Below are 18,439 nucleotides of genomic sequence, written 5' to 3' on the forward strand. Positions count from 1 at the left end.
CCTAAAGGGCTATGAAAATACACCATGCCTACAGTGAAGCACAGTCGTGGCAACATTATGTTATGGGGATGTTTCTCCGTAGCAGGAACTGGGCAGTTGGTCAGGATTGAAAGGAAAATGGACACTGTCAAGTACATTTAAATTCATGCGACCCTCTACTAAACAGCTGAAGATAGGCAGGAGGTTCACCCTCCAGCATGACATGATATGAACTACAAAGTGCTTCTATATGGTAAGTGGAGCTGATAAAATGGACAGTGTGTATAGAAACAAGGAGGTGTATTTAATGTTATGGCTGATCAGTGTACATCAGTGACCAGGTCAGAGCCCTGACCTAAATACAATAGAAAATATGCAGATGTATTGCTGGTCACCATGATAATTGACTGATCTTGCAAAGAATTCTACAAAGAAGAATAAGCAATTATTTCCCAATCTAGGCAAGCAAAGCTGGTACAAACAAATCAGAATTTGTAATTATAGGAAAAAGGTGACTACAAAGTACTAAATCAGGGGACCCAAAAAGTCAGGTTTGAAAGCTGGTAATTTTAAATGTTTGCTTAACTGATTTTACTGCCTGTTATTTTGCATTTTACTGCCATGCTAAGGAGACTGATAAAAATGGATCCTCAAAATTAGAGTTTCTTTAGTTGAGCAGACAGAGCAATAGAGAGTTAATAAACGGCCGCACATCAAGTTTGTGAGGACTGAAGTAGCGTTAGTGAAACATTTCCTGTCCTGCTGCCAACACTCAGCAGCTTTCACTGGCAAGAGATGCTTTCAGGTCTGCTCAGCGGAGACAAACATTTAAAAGACATGTGAGGTCAAACACTTTAAAGCCCACCTTTTCTAATAAAAGGATTTTATTAGAATGTATTTTGAAAATCATGTTCGAGAGGAGGAACATGATGTTTTTTATTGCTTTTCAAATCAAGGACAAGAGGTGGAGAGGTGCAGGAGTAGGGCAGAGAATTTAGTAATTGAATGCAACAGCGGTAAGTCGGAACAATTTGTAGCTCCTAGTGCAGTCACAGAATATGTTACAATCTGAAGTAGCCGTAAAATCAGCTCCAGGTTTGAGATGAATGACCTATTCATGGATAACCAGTATACTCCAGAAAACAAGAAAAAGCTTAAATCACAAAAAAAACACAATTGTATCCATGTGCAGACAGTACATAGAGATGTAGGAGCTCAGTGGTGAAGGAACTGGACTATTCATCAGAAGGTCACTTAATCAAACCTCACTATGGGGTATGATTGTTAACACTTTTGGGCCTCTGTGCAATGCTCCTAAGCCTCAGTTGCTAAAATTGTCACAGTTGTAAGCTGCTTTGGATAAACATGTCTATTAAATACTGTAAATGTAAACAGCTTTTTGTCAGTTTGTGTACAGAATTTTTTATGCAAAATAGAAACGTGCTATGACCCGATTAGCCTTTCAAACTATTTTTTGGAAATAAGGCATCCCTTACAACTTTGGTTACATTAATGACAGGACAGGTTGTTACTCGTTACACAAGGTTCATCAGTTCACGGAGAGAACATGCAAACTCCACACAGAAAGGACCCAGACCGCCCCACCTGGGGATCGAACCCAGGACCTTCTTGAAGTAAGGCGACAGTGCTACCCACTTAGCCACCGTGCCAAAATGCCTCAATGCAAGAATAAAAGTCAATACAGATTAATATTATTTAGATCAATATTATTGGTCTTTCACCATATACTGAACATAAAATTGTGAAAAGATTCAAAAAATCTAGAGAAATTTCAGTCTGTGTAGGGCAAGGATAAAAAAAAAAAAAAACACTGTTAAGTATGTGTGAACTTAAAGCCCTTTCTGGAAATGGGGTTTGTACAAAAAAGAAATAAAGTTCATTAGCTGTAACATTAAAAATCCAAGCTTTATATTGTTTTAAACTGAATGCAGGAGAATTACTGTTGTTCTTTATTATTTATTTATTTATTTAGTATTTATTAATTTGCAGCTGCCTTTGTAAGTAACAGAACTAATGCCTCTTGACGTTACAAAAGATAATTAAATACCAACTATATTTAACTATATGTTTATACCTTTGTGTGTGGATTAAAACTGATCAGTGGCAGTTTGTTGCTGTGTAACCAACCTGTGTGCCAACCTGATTCCATGAGAGTAGCAGAGCCTTCAAGTACACTAGCTCAGCATTTGCAGGGCATTTTTGGATGCTTGGCTGAGTCTAAAAATAAATTCACAATCAATAATGTATGCATCTGTAAAATGCTGATTTATCCCATGTGCTGTAACTGGCACTACTGAATTCATATAATACACATGAGCAAACAAACTAATTGAGGATTTAACAGATTCATACACTACCACTTTCAATGGAGTCCATTCAAGCAATTCGTGCAGTGTAGGCAGACTAAACAAACCACTATCTAATCTACCCCCATGCACTGGATAAAAATATGGCAGCCAGCATGACACACATGTAGTTCATTTTAAATGGCTGCCCTCTCTTGGTCGGTTAACAGTGCCAGCTCTCTTCGTCTCTCTGCATCTTGACACAGCACACTGAGCCTAATCGCACATAATTGGGTGGGTGGGACAGGGGGCCGGCACAGGCTTTGTGTGCAAAGGGCAAGTGGTCAAGTTAATGGGGCCCTGTATGGAACAGGGAGCGCTCACTCAATCTTTTTCGCCCCTTTTCTTCATCTTTCCCTCCCTTAGGAGGAAGGGAGGGGAGAACAGACTTCTTTTGAATCTCAAAAGGTGGGGAGGGGGGCATTCATTTTACCCCTCCCTATGTGTCTCACTTCTCTAGCACTAGCCAGCCAAACCTGTGAGCTAGAAGAGCTTATCCTCTCTATAGGAGGAGACAGAAGAAACAAAGTGACACAAAGAGTCAAATCTGACTGGGAAACTTATATCCACTTATAATGCAGTAGAGTGTGGTGTCACAAATACATGAACTGATATTTCTAATATATATATTTTTTGGGAAACCACAAGGTAAACATGAAAAAGACAATGAAAAACTGCACACAGATCATTACCAATGAATTACAGGGAGAATAGATTAAACACAAGTTCTTGGAGGTGTATAGTACTGGAATAAAGCTGTGCCATAGAATACAAAAGGTGGCACGGTGGCTAAGTGAGTAGCACTGTCGCCTCACATCAAGAAGGTCCTGGGTTCGATCCCCAGGTGGGGTGGTTTGGGTCCTTTCTGTGTGGAGTTTGCATGTTCTCCCCATGTCCGTGTGGGTTTCCTCTGGGTGCTTCAGTTTCCTCCCACAGTCCAAAGACATGCAAGTGAGATGAATGGGAGACGCTCAATTGTCCATGAGTGTGTTCGATATAACCTTGTGAACTGATGAACCTCGTGTAATAAGTAACTACCGTTCCTGTCATGAATGTAGCCAAAGTGTAAAACATGACATTAAAATCCTAATAAACAAACAAACAATACAAAAACAATCATCCATCAATAATGGGCTATTCTAGAAAGATTTACCTTGAACTGGGTAGAAATCTATTGAGGGGCGTCAATCACTCAACCGTTGGAGTTGCCACACACCACATGTTTTTTGAGAGGTGAGAGGAAACTGGAGTGTCTACTGGAAATAAACATGCCAAATTCAGCACAGACAGTAGCCCAAGGTAAAGATTAAACTATAGTCGCTTAAGCAGTTTGGCACCAAAATTACCACCTGCACCACATTGCCCCATATAGAAAAACTTGTAATTCATTTCCATTCTGGAAACACTGGGTTTAAAGCAGGAATACACTCGATGGCCAAAGGCATGTGGACACCCTGTCTAATTTTTGAGTTTAAATGTTTTAATCATACCTATCGCTAAATAAGTATTATGCATCCAGCTTTGTGGATACAGTTTGAAGAACACCCTATCCTGTTCCAGCATTACTGTGAATCAGTGCACAAAGTGAGGCCACTAAAGACTAGGGTCGAGGAATTGGAGTGGAAGAACTCCAATAGCTGGTACAAAGCCCTGACCTTAACCCCATTAAAGCATTTGGGATGTATTGGAATGTCAATTCTCAGCCAGACCTTTTTATTCAAAAGGAAAAGCATGACCTCACAAATGCTTGTTTTAATATAAACACATTTCAACTGACATATTACAAAGTTTCATGATTAGCCAACCCAGAAGAGTAGAGGCTACTTTAGTTGCAATAGGCAGTGAGCAACAACTACAAACTAATGCTCATGGTTTGGAAATGAGATGTCAAACACGCTCCCGGTATCAAGGTCAGATATTGACAATGGTATACAGCATCTTCTGAAAGCCCACAATGACGTAAAACATGGTGGAAGATGGACCAAGAAGAGGAATCAAACAACACATCTGAGAAAAACATTCAATAGCAATTGAATAAAATTGTGTTAATACCTTTTGAGACTGGAAGGTTGGTAATGAAGCCCACCAAGAGATAAGATCAGCGCCTGCTGGTAAATGATGGGAAGTTTTGGCTTGATCAGGGACAGAATAAGAAGATGAGTAGTATGAGCATGCGTCATTAGACCTGTTAAATAGATTAATTAGATGAAGCATACCACAGTGAGCATTGTTGACAGACAACTGGAACACAGAGGGGAAGTTGTCTGGACCATGAGGCATAACCAGATACTTAACCAGACATAGTGGAGTATACTGTCTTCCTCTCACCTCCTTTGTGGATGCATATTATATTGTAGGTGCTTCTAAGTTTCAGCTTATTGTAGATAGGACCTACGCAGCTGCTACCAGATGTATCACAGTTATGCAGTTAGGTCTATGACAGAAAGTACATTAGATATACGTATATGCTAGGGACATGGAAATCACAAGTCATTCATAATAATAATAATAATGAAAAATGACTCACCGTGGAATATAGGCCCAGATACCCACAGAAGAAACAGAGGCCTTTCCACACATCAGGTGTCAGCCTAGTTCTTTCCATTTCCATGGGTTTCACAGAGCCACCAGATGAGACAGAGCCTAGAAAACTAAAAGTAAGTATATAAAAAATAAATCTAGGTGCTGGTAGTTTTTCCTCTCAGTAGGTTGTCCAGACAAATAGATAGGTTGATTAGCTCATCGAGAACAAGGGAGTCCTGCCGACAAGCTAGTTCAGTGCATAGTTCTTCCCACAGACCATGAGAGTAGGCTGTTATAAGCACAGAATTGTTTCATCCACTACTGGCTTGTGTTTGTAGGATTAGAGTATGATCAGCAACTGGTCTTAAACTAGTCTTAGGATTTAAGAACACAACTTTGAAACAAGTGGAAAACTATTCATAATACTGAGTTTCAGGCCCTTGCTTTTGCCAGACAGCAGCTGCCCATTCACAGACATCATTGTGAAACAGGGCAGCATTATGTCTGATATACAGGAACCCTTGCAACATAAATTCTTCTCAATCTCACAAAGAGCTGTCATAATTCTCTGGGTTAGACACTACTTATTCACTGTGTGATGGGAATGACAGGCCTTTCTAGGCGACATCGGGCGGACATATGTAGTGCGACTAGTTGTTGCGATAACCTGCGATGGTGCCGTTTCGTTGCTGATTTTGCTGTTGTTTAAGGACCCACTGCTGCTGCTGTAGCTGAAGTTGTTGCATATCCTCCACCCTGACTACCACCATAATGTTTATACGTCATGGTACATATTATGAATCGACTTCAACATCTAATGACTGGTGCAGAGTAATGAGAGAGCACAAACAATAAGATGACAATGCTGAGCAAGCGGTGTATGTCTATTAGTGGACATGGTTGTTACAGCAATACAATATCCTGTACTAGTGCCAATCTACTATGAGACATTCAACCATTAACCAGCCTACTATACTTTTTATAGCTTTAGATAAAAGTTGAACTTGTTGTTGATGTTCAGCATCAACCCTTACCTTATAATTTAAAAAATGTGGACGCCCCCTCCAAATTAAGTTGAAGTGTTCCCTATCCCAGCTTTTCAATGGGTGCGAGGCACACAGTACCACCCTGGACGAGGCGCCAGTTCATTGCAGGGCAGACACACATACACCCATTCACCTATAGGGCAATTCAGTGTCTCCAATTAACCTGACTGCATGTTTTTGGACTGTGGGAGGAAACCGGAGCTCCCAGAGAAAACTCATGCAGACACAAGGAGAACATGCAAACTCTGCATTAGTGGGGATTAAACCCAGGACCATCTTGCTGTGAGGCACCTGTGCTACCCACCGAGCCACTGTGTCACCCTGCTAATAAATATATAAAATCAATAATGGAAAATATGATTATTAGATGCTTTCAACTTTGTGGCAACAGTTTAGGGAAGGACCTTTGCTTGTCCATGAGTGTCTCTGCACACAAAGTAACTGCAGTGGCCTGCACAAGAGTGCTGACCTCAACCCCAGTGAACACCATTAGGATGAATAGAAACGTGAATTGTAAGCCAGGCCTTTTTGCCCAGCAGCATCAGACCTTACAAAGGCTATTTTGACTAAATGGGCATATATTACCAAAGAAAAAGTAAAAATGTTGTTAAAAGCCCACTAAAAGAGTGAATGCTATTATAGCTGCACTGTTTATAGGGAGGCTACTTTATAATAATGCCTATGGTTTTAGAATGGAATATCGAAGTGTTCAAATGCTTTTGGCCAAATAGTGTACGTTAAAATGAGTTATAACCGGTGGAAACCTATTTAAAGCCATCTTATTACTTACTTAGACAAAAAGGGCGTCTTTGTATGCAGCATCTCTAAACAAAAAATGCAGACAGCATGCTTATGTCATACCAAATCAACATGTAGGGAAAAAAGCACTCAACACAACATTGTTACATAATGATTTAATCACAGTCATTACAACCACCTGCTTCCATTAGTAGAAAATAATCACTTTGAAGTGTAGCAAAAACATTTACATTGCAGACGCACAAAACTTAGAGTTACAGCTCTGAACTCATGTGAATCAGAAGGAGCTCAGTACAAACTACTGAACATGTTACAAATAAAATGTTATGCAAAAATGCACAAGAAAAATACTATTTGTATTCATGTCAATACTATTCTTACTAAATTATACTGATATTTTTAAACAATTAAATCACTTTTACCATAACCATGGAAATATTTGTTTGGCTGGCAGATGTGTTTTTATTTCGTATAATTAAACCTCTTTTAAATCTATTTAAAGTAAAAAGTTTACATACATTTCTATGACTGGGTTTGAACCCAGGTCCCCATAAAGCAAGGTGTTAAAAAACGTGTTTTATCAAGAGATGCTAGATATCCATTACTTTCCTGGTCCCATATACATCGACATGCAAATTAAGGTAATTCCCATATCATTAACATACACAATTTCAGAAAGCATTACCATTTAAAAGCTTAGAATGCCAACTTTTCAGCAATGTAATTAATTATAGCTTAAAGTTTTTATATTTTGCAATATTATAAGGTTGTATTTGTATCAATACTAACAATTTTATATCAAACAAGCAGAATCTCACAATCACATTTATACTGTCAATTTTACTTCAAATAAATGAGCATCAAAAAACCTCCAAGTTAAATATGACATGCTTTGTTTTCATTGCAAAACAAAAGCATGCGGTAAATTGCGGCACAGTGACCCACATCCACAACAAGGAAAGTCAAAATAATCATTTCTGCTTAACTTATCTTTTTCTAAATTAATTCCCATGTGTCCATCATGAATATAATGTATTATTTTGTAAATGTGTATAAATCCAAAATGACCACCAAAACATGCAAAAAGATACCCAACCTCCTTTGTCCAGTTATTTTTGGACTATAACTGTGATATAAACCCATCCAGATTTTTTTTAGAGAAAAGCTGAAACTCTAATTCGTTAAGAAAAAGCTGACATTCAACATTATAGAGCCACTAAAGACATGACATTTTATTGTAAAATCTGCATCGCTTGCTTTTGATTTAATAGAATACTTAAAGATTGGCTTATTAAACTGCCTTTCAACCCTTAGAGCCTACTGTATATCTTCTATTTTTATAGCATGTAATGAGAGTATATGAATCTTGTGGAACCATTACATACACGATTCAGTCCTGAATCCGACACTGTTAGATGACTGAAACTCCAAAGAATTGATTCCCAAGAATGATTCATTTAAACAGAGTAATTTGTGTCATTTTGACTGTGCTCTGAATCACTCTGACACTTTGACATATGCTGTAAAAAGTTGAGGGAAGGTGGATTTCAAGTGTATTGCAATGGGTCTGAAACGTTTTAGAGGCAAAAGGCACATAGTGCTGTTATATAATAGCACTATAAAATACAAATAATTCATGTTACATATTTTTGCACAATACAGTCAGTTTTTTTCAGTTGGAAATGTTTGGAGATATTTGGAGACAAATATGGACTCTTCTTATTCCAACTTTAATAACTCAGGAGCAGATTAGGTTGTTGCCACAGGAATGAAAGGTTAGTAATGGCATTCCAGACCTGTACTCCTTCTTATATTGAGTCAAATCTAGATTTTAAAATAGTTGTAAAAATCACGCAGTTATTATTTGAGCATGGTAAAATATCGTGTAAGCCTTTAGCTGTTTTTCTTCTGATACTTTAAGGGTTTTCTGTAACATTAAACTATAAATTTCCTCTTGTGTACTTTCTGAATAAAACAGGTTAAAACTAAGTATATCATGCACAAAAATAGGACTAAAAGTTAATATAATAAAGTGTTTCAACTTAACACAGATCAAGCCCCTGAAATACTTTAAATGAAATACTATCTTCCAGAGATAATGGAATCTTTAATTCGTAATACATTGTTTAATTTACTTCTTTGCAGCTTGTGACTGCACTAAAACGTGGCTAAACATAACCAAGCAACACAAAGCGGTCCAAAACAGTGAGGAAGGTCTTTCATGTAAGCTTTTGGCCACGTAAAATCTAACACTGTAAGATCAACATACTGACAGTATGGTTTGGCATATGATTTTCTCAAGATGATTAGTGAGAATCACAGTGAAGCAGAAATACTATCATACTATCATTCCTTCTCCTTTGAGTACATTCCAAATGTACGATAACTTGGACTAGTATTTATGTTCATTTTCATTCATTTCTGTTAGTGGAATGGAATAAAAAGTGATTCTGCACAGCAGCAATAAAATGATTGTGCACTTATACGCAAGAAGCTGTCAAACGCTTTGCATCGGGTTCCTGTTCAAAATGACATTACAGCGCAACATCTAAAGATACCAGCAATGTGTTCAGTGTTCAGTATGCCATGCCTGTTTTACACATTTTCTCTGCACAGTAGCAAGGTCAGCCATGAGTTTACACAGTGAATCTCACACACACACACACACAATGTATACACACTGAAAAAGATATTCTGTATAGAAACTTTGTGAGTATATGAGTGAAAAAGACCAGGTTAAGCAAATCCTGGTGATCACAGTGGCAGAGCTGGGGATGGCACAGCAAAACAGGCTGGTACTGCCAGGCTTACAGCAGACACGAGCTGGGTATATGGGTGAGGGTGAGCAGCATAGGATAGTGGATGTTCTCATCATACACCTCCTTTCCTTCTCTTTTCATCTGAAAAATACACAACAGACATCAAGCAAAAACTGCACACCAGATTGACAATATGACACTTTACACCTGGTTATATTTTAAACAATATGTTTTTCATTGGCTAAGATGGAGTAAACAGTAGCAGATAAAACTGATGCTCTCCCACATGGGGTGTTAATTCTCCTAAGCTATGTGGTATAATTAAAAACTCAGAGGTTTGTAATTTGATATACCAATTTAATTGGAATGTTAGTATATATGAGGTAACCAATGTTTAGTTTAGGGTTTAGTTTAGTTTTTTTTTTAAATAAAAATGCTGTGTTTAGGGGAAACAAAAATCTACAACCCCAAATCAGAAAAAGTTGGGACAGCATGGAAAATGCAAATAATAAAAAAACACAGAGTTTCCTACATTTACTTTGACTTTTGTTATTTGATTGCAGACAGGATGAACCTGAGATATTTCATGTTTTATCTGCTCAACTTCATTTCTTCATTCATTAATAAACATCCATTCTCGCATTCCAGGCCTGCAACACATTCCAAAAAAAGTTGGGACAGTAAAGCATTTACCACTTGTTGCCATTCCTTTTCACCACACTTATAAGACATTTTGGCACTGAGGAGACCAAGTGATTTAATGTTACAGCTTTTATTTCTTCCTGCAAACACGTCTTAAGATGTGCAACAGTACGGAGTCGTCGTCACTTTTTACGTGTCAAAATTCTCCACACATTCTCTATTGGGGACAGGTCACGACTGCAGGCAGCGCAGTCCAGTACCCGTACCCTCTTCCTCCGCAGCCATGCCTTTGTAATGTGTGCAGCATGTGGTTTTGCATTGTCTTGTTAAAAAAAATGCATGAACATCTCTGGAAAAGATGACGTCTTAAAGGCAGCATATGTTGCTCTAAGATCTCAATGTACTTTTCTGCATTGATGCTGCCATCACAGAAGTGTTAATGACCTTTGCCAAGGGCACTGACACACCCATACCATGACAGATACTGGCTTTTAGACCTGTTGCTGATAACAGTCTGGATGGTCCTTTTCGTCTTTGGTCCTGAGCACACGGCATCCATTTGTTCCAAAAATGACCTGGAATGTTGATTAATCTGACCACAATACACGTTTCCACTGTGTGATGGTCCATCCTAGATGCCTCAGAGACCAGGGAAGTCGACACCACTTCAGGACATGGTTAACATAAGGCTTCTTTTTTGCACAGTAAAGTTTTAAGTGGCATTTGTGCATGTAACTCTGTATTGTAGTGCTTGACAAAGGTTTGCCAAAGAAATCCTTCACCCATGTGGTTATATCAGCTATTGTTCAGTGGCAGTTCTTGATGCAGTGTCGTCTGTTCAGCTTAAGCTTGCACCCTTGGTCTTTACACTGAAATTCCTCCCGATTTCTTGAATGGTTTAATGATATTATGCACTGTAGAAGGAGAAATATGCAAATCCCTTCCAATCTTTCTTTGAGGTTCATTGTTTTTAAACATTTTAATAATTTTCTCACACATTTGTGGACAAACTGGAGATCCTCTGATCATCTTTGCTCATCAATAACTAAGCTGCTTTTGTACCAAATCATGATTACAATCACCTGCTGACATCACCTGTTTGGAGTCACATCATTATTTAGTTTTTTTTTACCTCATTACTAGCCCTAAATTGCCCTTGTCCCAACTTTTTTTGGGATGTGTTGCAGGCCTGAAATGCTGGAATGCAGGTATATTTACAAATGAAATTAAGTTGAGCAGATAAAACATGAAATATCTTGGGTTCAAACTGCCTCAAATCAAATAAAAGTCAAAGTAAATGTAAGAAACACTGAATTTTTATTTTATTTGCGTTTTCCATACTGTCCCAACTTTTTCTGATTTGGGGTTGTACTAAATCAAATGTTCTGATTAAATAAATAAAAATAATCCACTTATTTTTGCCTCATGCGTTCTGGTACTATAGGTACCCTGATGATACTGCATGCTTATTATAATTCACCAAAAAATTGAAAAATCTGGTTCACCACTTAGATTTTTCAATTTGTTAATTATTTAAACATTTCAGAATATAACCTTTAGTGTAAAACTTTATAAAATAAGCATGTGCAATTTTGACACATACAGTTTCCTGGAAAAAATAACAATGTAATTGATGTTGTATAGACGTAGATGAAAAAAAAGAGCTTTTGTTTTTGTTATTACAGCTTGGTTCTTGTAGTTCTTCCTTTAGTAACACAAAAATGTCAGTACTCATTTATTTGTATCCAGCGATCACTTTCTTTCCCTCTTGTTTCGACCCTCATTAATATGGCTCATATCAACGGCATGAGAGCCAGAGTAAGCAAACTGGGACAGACACTGAGCTCAACAGCTTTAAGAATGATTCACTTAGAGCTGAGGTGTCTGCATGTGGAACGTCATCCATTCCAGGTTGTGCTACAGGCCCCCGGGGGCCACTTTTCTTTGACATACCCATGGTACACAACATTACTGCCAGACTGTTACTATCTGCCAGCCGAGCTCCATCCTGTCCCAGCCAATCAGCTAGCCCACAGCACAGAGACAATCCAACATGAGGACTCGAGAAGAACTGCAATCCAGTTATGAAAATCAGAGCCGGCCATGCAGCAAGTAAATCTGACGTGCAACCGCTTCTCAGATGAGAAATAGTGTGAGAAGAAACATACAAAAGATAAAGTGCAAGTGAATGTCAACAAGTTCTGCCTTCTGCAGCACAGTACTACAACTATACATCAGTTAAATGAAAGCAAGAGTTACTTGCTTTAAGTAAAGATGTCAGTATTTAGAGTACAGAGTGTAGTCATTTCTGGATTTATTTACTGGCATGAACCAGGAGTTAACCGAAACACAAAACTGTCTTTGTTATTTGAAATTCATTATTCATAATTAAAGAGCTTTAATAAGAGTTATGAACAATCCATGCATTTATTTTTCCACATACTGTACACTATTTGGACAGAATTTTGTGACACCCGTTCAAATTTTTAAATTCATGTGTTTTAGCCGTAACAAGTGCTAACAGGTGTAATAAAACAATTATGTAATTACAATTTTATGCTTTCAAATGTGCTGCAATAGTTTAGGGAAGGCCCTTTCACATTCCAGTGTTACTGTGCACAAAGCATGCTCTATAAAGACAACTCTAGAGTCCTGACCTCAGCCCCACTGAACAGCGTTGGAATGAACTGAAACATCAATTAAGGCTTTCTTGACCATATAGAGGTCTCTCTATTTTAATACTATTTGCTTTTGAAATGCTTAAGGTCAGGTGTCCTAATACTTGTGGTCATATAGTGTATCTGCGTTATGCTTTCTTTCTCTGTAGTAGCATTTTGTATTTTAAATGTTACCTATATATAAAGAACAAATCATTTAATAACTAGATGAGGGCGTTGTAGCCTAGTGGTTAAGGTACTGGACTAGTAATCAGAAGGTCGCTGGTTCAAGCCCCACCACTGCCAAGTTGCTGCTGTTGGGCCCTTGAGCAAGGCCCTTAACCCTCAATTGCTAAGACTGTATACAGTCACAGTACTGTAAGTCGCTTTGGATAAATGTGTCTGCTAATTGCCTAAAATGCAAATGACCTTTATTACAGTGTTTAAATCATGTAGACGAGTGCTACACACTTAAAAAACAAAATCCAACAAGTAAATGTAAATGTTTTAATAATATAATTCCACAAGACAGCTGTTTACAATACTGTCACTCTTTCATTTGGGCACAAGGCATGAATACACCTTGGACAGAGGCGTCTGTTCATTCTATGGCATTCCACACACTCAAACTGAAAGCCAGTTCACCTTCTGACATGGCGAGACATGGCAGGAAACCAAAGAAACCCACACCAACATGGGGTGAACATGCGAAACATCCCAGACACTGAACAAATAATAATAATTATAGTAATAACAAAAAAATAAAACCTAACAATAACAATAATGAATAAAACATAAGGACTGACTATAAGGACTTATTATTAATAAGAGAAAATATTGTTCAGTGTAAATTAGTGGACACATACAGGTATGCCTGTTCAAAATACCATTATGAATCTGTCACCGTTATTACCATGAGTACCACACTCTATGTACATCAGCTATGACAAGTAACATTTTCATATTAGATTTAAATTAGTATTAGTACTGCTAAAATTGGTAATATATTTATGTCAGAACGGTCACTGTCTCTGTAAAATTTGTCATGTTCTTTTTATTTTCATAGAGTACTTATCTCTGGTCCACCTAAAAACAGGGGTCTACGGTTCACCCTAAACAAGCTTGTGGGCGAACTGACCCATGTGTTAATGTAATCCACTTCCTTGACAAGACATTGACTTTTGTTTTAATTATGCTTGAATGTATGTAGTCAGCTTTTAGTAAAAGGTTTCAGAATGACGGATCGATGGCAGGCTTAAGTAAAGAATCTATCCATCAAATGAACATAAATGAATGCAAAAGATTCATCTGGTTTTATATACAATTTTCTGCTCAGCCAGTGTTAGTATTGCTCAGTGTGGTGACAATTTGAACAACAAGCTGTGTTAAAAACCTATCTACTATGATAACATCTTCCCCCTAACAAGCCCAGAATCAATACCAGGTAAAGACATTACTTTGACCAAGAGCACAAATGACATTAATTTCCCTGAGGTGTGAGTAAATGAGTAAATAAGTGAGGTTTTAAAGCCCTACAATGACCACCGGTCAAAAAGCCAGGATAATTCACACAGGCTCACAGTTTCCTTCTCATGAATTCACACTGCAGAAACACTTTCAGTCATGTCAACACTCTCCTCCTCACTTAAAGCTTTGTGGCTGTAGGAGGGCAGATGAAAGACCCCCTCTTGGCCTTCATGTGCGTTATCTCTCTCTCCACCTCCTCTACACAGCGGCCGGTGGTTGAACCTGTGACCCCTCGGTAATCAGGACGGCCAGTCGGCCAACGCTAAACCCACTGCAGGGACCGACATTCAAATCTCACAGCCAAGAAAGGCAGAGAGAAAGCCAGGAAGGGAGAGAGTGTGAGAATTGTGGTAAAAAAAAAGAAAGATAAAGAGTGAGAGAGTGGTATAAGAAAGAAGCTTACGCTGAGGGAGAGAGAAAGTCGGCCAGCTTACAAAGGTGAAAAGTTTAACCAGCAAAGCTGTTCCTCCTGATCACAAGCTGCTAATCAGCTTCATGGGCAGCCAGATAAATCGGCTCAATTTTTTTTTTTTTTTTAAATCGCACATCCGCCAAGATGCAAGTCATTCATTTTATTGCCATTTTCCCCTCCCTTTCAATCTTTGTTTTTCCTTCAGCTTTTAAACAGGTCCTGAGAGAATGTAGAACAGGCGGAACTCAACTGCAGACAGAGGAACAGACGGGTGAATGAAAAAGGACGCAAGGAATAAAAGACTGACAGCTGGTGTTGACTAAACTCAAAAGGTAATATTTATGTGTACTTGTATGTGTGATGCATGTGTATGTGCAAAACACTGCATGCGTGTGTTTATGGAAGGGGGTGGTCAGAATTAAAATTCATGACTCTCTTCACCACCGTCTGAGTAACAAGATTAAGACGGGCGGGTGGAAAATAGCGGCATTATCAGGCGGCTTGCAGTCCTCCAGCTGCTGCAGCTCTATTCCAGAACAGTGGGGATAAGAGGATAACATGCAGCCCCCTTGCCGCACTCCTCTACACCCCTCTACACATCCTGCCTTCCTGCAACACTACACTGGATAAGGAGGAGTGATGAGGTTTTGGGGGTCAAAGAAAACACCTCAATCTGCAGGACATCAGAGACTGACAGACTTAAGGGGGTGTGAGAAAACACACAATACTTACACAAATAAATATGCATTTAAATCTATACCATTATCACTGCATTATGTGAGGGGAAAGCAGGTGTGCATGAATTGTGCATTTAAGGACTAGTCTTCTAATTATTTAGATTTTTTTAATGCTTGTTTGGTACTATTTTATAATTGTTTCAGATTTATACTTTGTGTTTTATGTATTATCAGTTTTAATTTTAATTATAGGCTAAAGGTTGTAGTTACTTCTTGTTAACAGATACACACTGCAAATTGTGTAACATCCCTAGATGAGTATGGTATTTATTATATAAAAATGGGCTAAATGTAAATAAAAAGTGAATTTATGATACGTTTACTTAGGATGTTAATTTTTTATATAAATAAAATTAACATTAATTATTAGTATTAATATTAAAAATTTATATTAATGAATTAAGATTAGGCAATTAATGTCTATTCAATTTTCAGTTCAGATGCAGTCATTTCAGTTTTTATTAAGTTTCAGCTAATTTATTATAGTTTCAATGATTGGGACATTTCCAAAAAAGTTCCTTTCAAACAATAAAGTACCACAGTTTTAGATCAACATTTAACACAGCTTAATATGTAACCCTGTTAGAGGCAATAAAGATAGTTTAGATTTGTATTTTTATAATAGGTACAATCCTTTGGGGGGAAGAAAATGACTTCCGTGATTTGAGACATCATGTGAACAACATTTAAATATCCACCCACCCCCTGCATTTACACGTTAAATGTATTCAAGATTAGTAAAGCAATTACTATATACAGAGGGGGGCAAAAATGTATACACACTTTAATAGTTGACCCCAGCTGCCAAATGTTCTCCTGAATTAATACCCCTGGGTTTTTAACTATGGCCGATCTTGAAGGATGTGGTTTATCGGAGAAGACCAGCTACACTGGCAGCACTTCAGAGACACTGACTTTTATACAGGGTTTTCTTTTGTAGAAGTGTGTATAAACGCCCCCATATATACAGTATATACAGTCATGTGAAAAAGTTAGGACACCCCATGAGAACCTGTGTCTTTTTGAACATATTTAAATATATGGACATTTGAGCTTCATTTCAACAGTACTGAGAGATGGAGCTTATATAACTAATCAAATAAAACACAAGCTGTAAAATGTAATGAATAAAAATGGAAATTTATTGTGAGGAAAAAGTTAGGACATCCTATGCCCAAATAGCTGGTATTTCCCCCTTTGGTTGAAATAACCTCAATTAGACGTTTCCTATACCATCTACCATCTCTGACATAGACTGGGAGAAAGCTTTCCCACTACTCCATGCAGAATTTCTTCAGCTGTGTGAGGTTTGAGGGGTTTCTTGCATGCACAGCCCGTTTCAAATCACCCCACAGCATCTCAATAGGATTAAGATCTGGGCTTTGACTTGGCCATTCCAGAACTCTCCATTTCTTTCTTTTGATTCATTCCTTGGTGGATTTACTGGAGTGTTTTGGGTCGTTGTCATGTTGCATGGTCAACTTCCGCTTCAGTTTTTGGACAGATGGTCTTACATTTTCCTCATTTTTGGAGAGCTTGCCAGGCCCTGCTGCTGCAAAGCAGCCTCAAACCATGACATTTCCAAACATGTCTTCTGTTACTGTGCCCAAATAATTCAACTTTGGATTCATCTGTCCAAAGCATATTGTTCCAGAAGTCCTGGTCTTTGTCTAGGTGTTCTCTGGTTAACTTTAGTCTTGCCCTGATGTTTTTTTTGACAGCAAGGGTTTCCTCCTTGCACACCCATGAAAATCAAACTTGTGCAGTCTCTTTCCGATGGTAGATTCATGTACCTTGACATTAACTGTGGTAAGAGCTACCTGTAGGTCCGGTGATGACATTGTAGATATATACACACCAATCAACCATAACATTAAAATCACCTCCTTGTTTCTTTACTCACTGTCCATTTTATCAGCTCCACTTACCATAGAGAAGCACTTTGTAGTTCTACAATTACTGACTGTACTCAATCTGTTCCTCTTCATGCTTTTTAGCCTGCGTTCACCCTGTTCTTTAATGGTCAGGACCTTCACAGGACCACCACAGAGAAGTATTATTTGGGTGGTGGATCATTCTCAGCACTGCAGTGACACTGACATGGTGGCAGCAATAGATGAGCGATCGTCTCTGACTTTACATCTACAAGGTGGACCAACTAGGTAAGAGTGTCTAATAGAGTGGACACGGTACTTAAAAACTCCAGCAGCGCTGCTGTGTCTGATCCACTCATACCAGCACAACAAACACTAACACACCACCACCATGTCAGTGTCACTGCAGTGCTGAGAATGATCCACCACCTAAATAATACCTGCTCTGTGGTGGTCCTGACCATTGAAGAACAGCATAAAAGGGGGCTAATAAAGCATGCAGAGAAACAAACAGACTACAGTCAGTAATTGTAGAACTACAAAGTGCTTCTATATGGAAAGTGGAGCTGATAAAATGGACAGTGAGTGTAGAAACAAGGAGGTGGCTTTAATGTTATGGCTGATCAGTGTATATATGAATAGTCATTATGATAATTAGAAATTTAACTATTAAACTATACTGCCATTTAAATACCATTTAAGTTACGCATGAGCAAAACATACTAAACTTCAATTATCTAATACTTATAGGTAATCATGATGCAATATATATATGTATATATATATATATATATATACACACACACACCGACAAAGCATTACATTATGACCACTGACAGGTGAAGTGAATAACACTGATTATCTCTTCATCACGGCACCTGTTGGTCGGTGGGATATATTAGGCGGCATGAGGCAACATTTTCCCCTCAAAGTTGATGTGTTAGATAAAGGACAAATGGGCAAGCATCAAAATTTGAGCGAGTTTGACAAGGGCCAAATTGTGATGGCTAGACGACTGGGTCAGAACATCTCCAAAACTGCAGCTCTTGTGGGGTGTTACCGGTCTGCAGTGGTCAGTATCTATCAAAAGTGGTCCAAGGAAAGAACAATGGTAAACCGGCGACAGGATCATGGGTGGCCAAGGCTCATTGATGCATG

The 18,439-nt window shown here is 38.3% G+C and overlaps 1 protein-coding gene across 1 annotated transcript in view; it reads right to left on the reverse strand.

Moving 5' to 3' along the window:
* Positions 1 to 9,349: 9,349 nt before the first annotated feature.
* camkmt (calmodulin-lysine N-methyltransferase) overlaps positions 9,350 to 18,439 on the reverse strand; it is a 194,421-nt gene continuing 185,331 nt past the window's right edge. Inside the window, exon 11 of the mRNA XM_062995057.1 lies at positions 9,350 to 9,573. Coding sequence (XP_062851127.1) covers positions 9,481 to 9,573 — 93 coding nt within the window. The 3' untranslated portion in view covers positions 9,350 to 9,480. The remainder of the gene's footprint in view (positions 9,574 to 18,439) is intronic.

Source organism: Trichomycterus rosablanca, chromosome 5 (assembly GCF_030014385.1).
Source record: "Trichomycterus rosablanca isolate fTriRos1 chromosome 5, fTriRos1.hap1, whole genome shotgun sequence".
NCBI classification, from domain to species: Eukaryota; Metazoa; Chordata; class Actinopteri; order Siluriformes; family Trichomycteridae; genus Trichomycterus; species Trichomycterus rosablanca.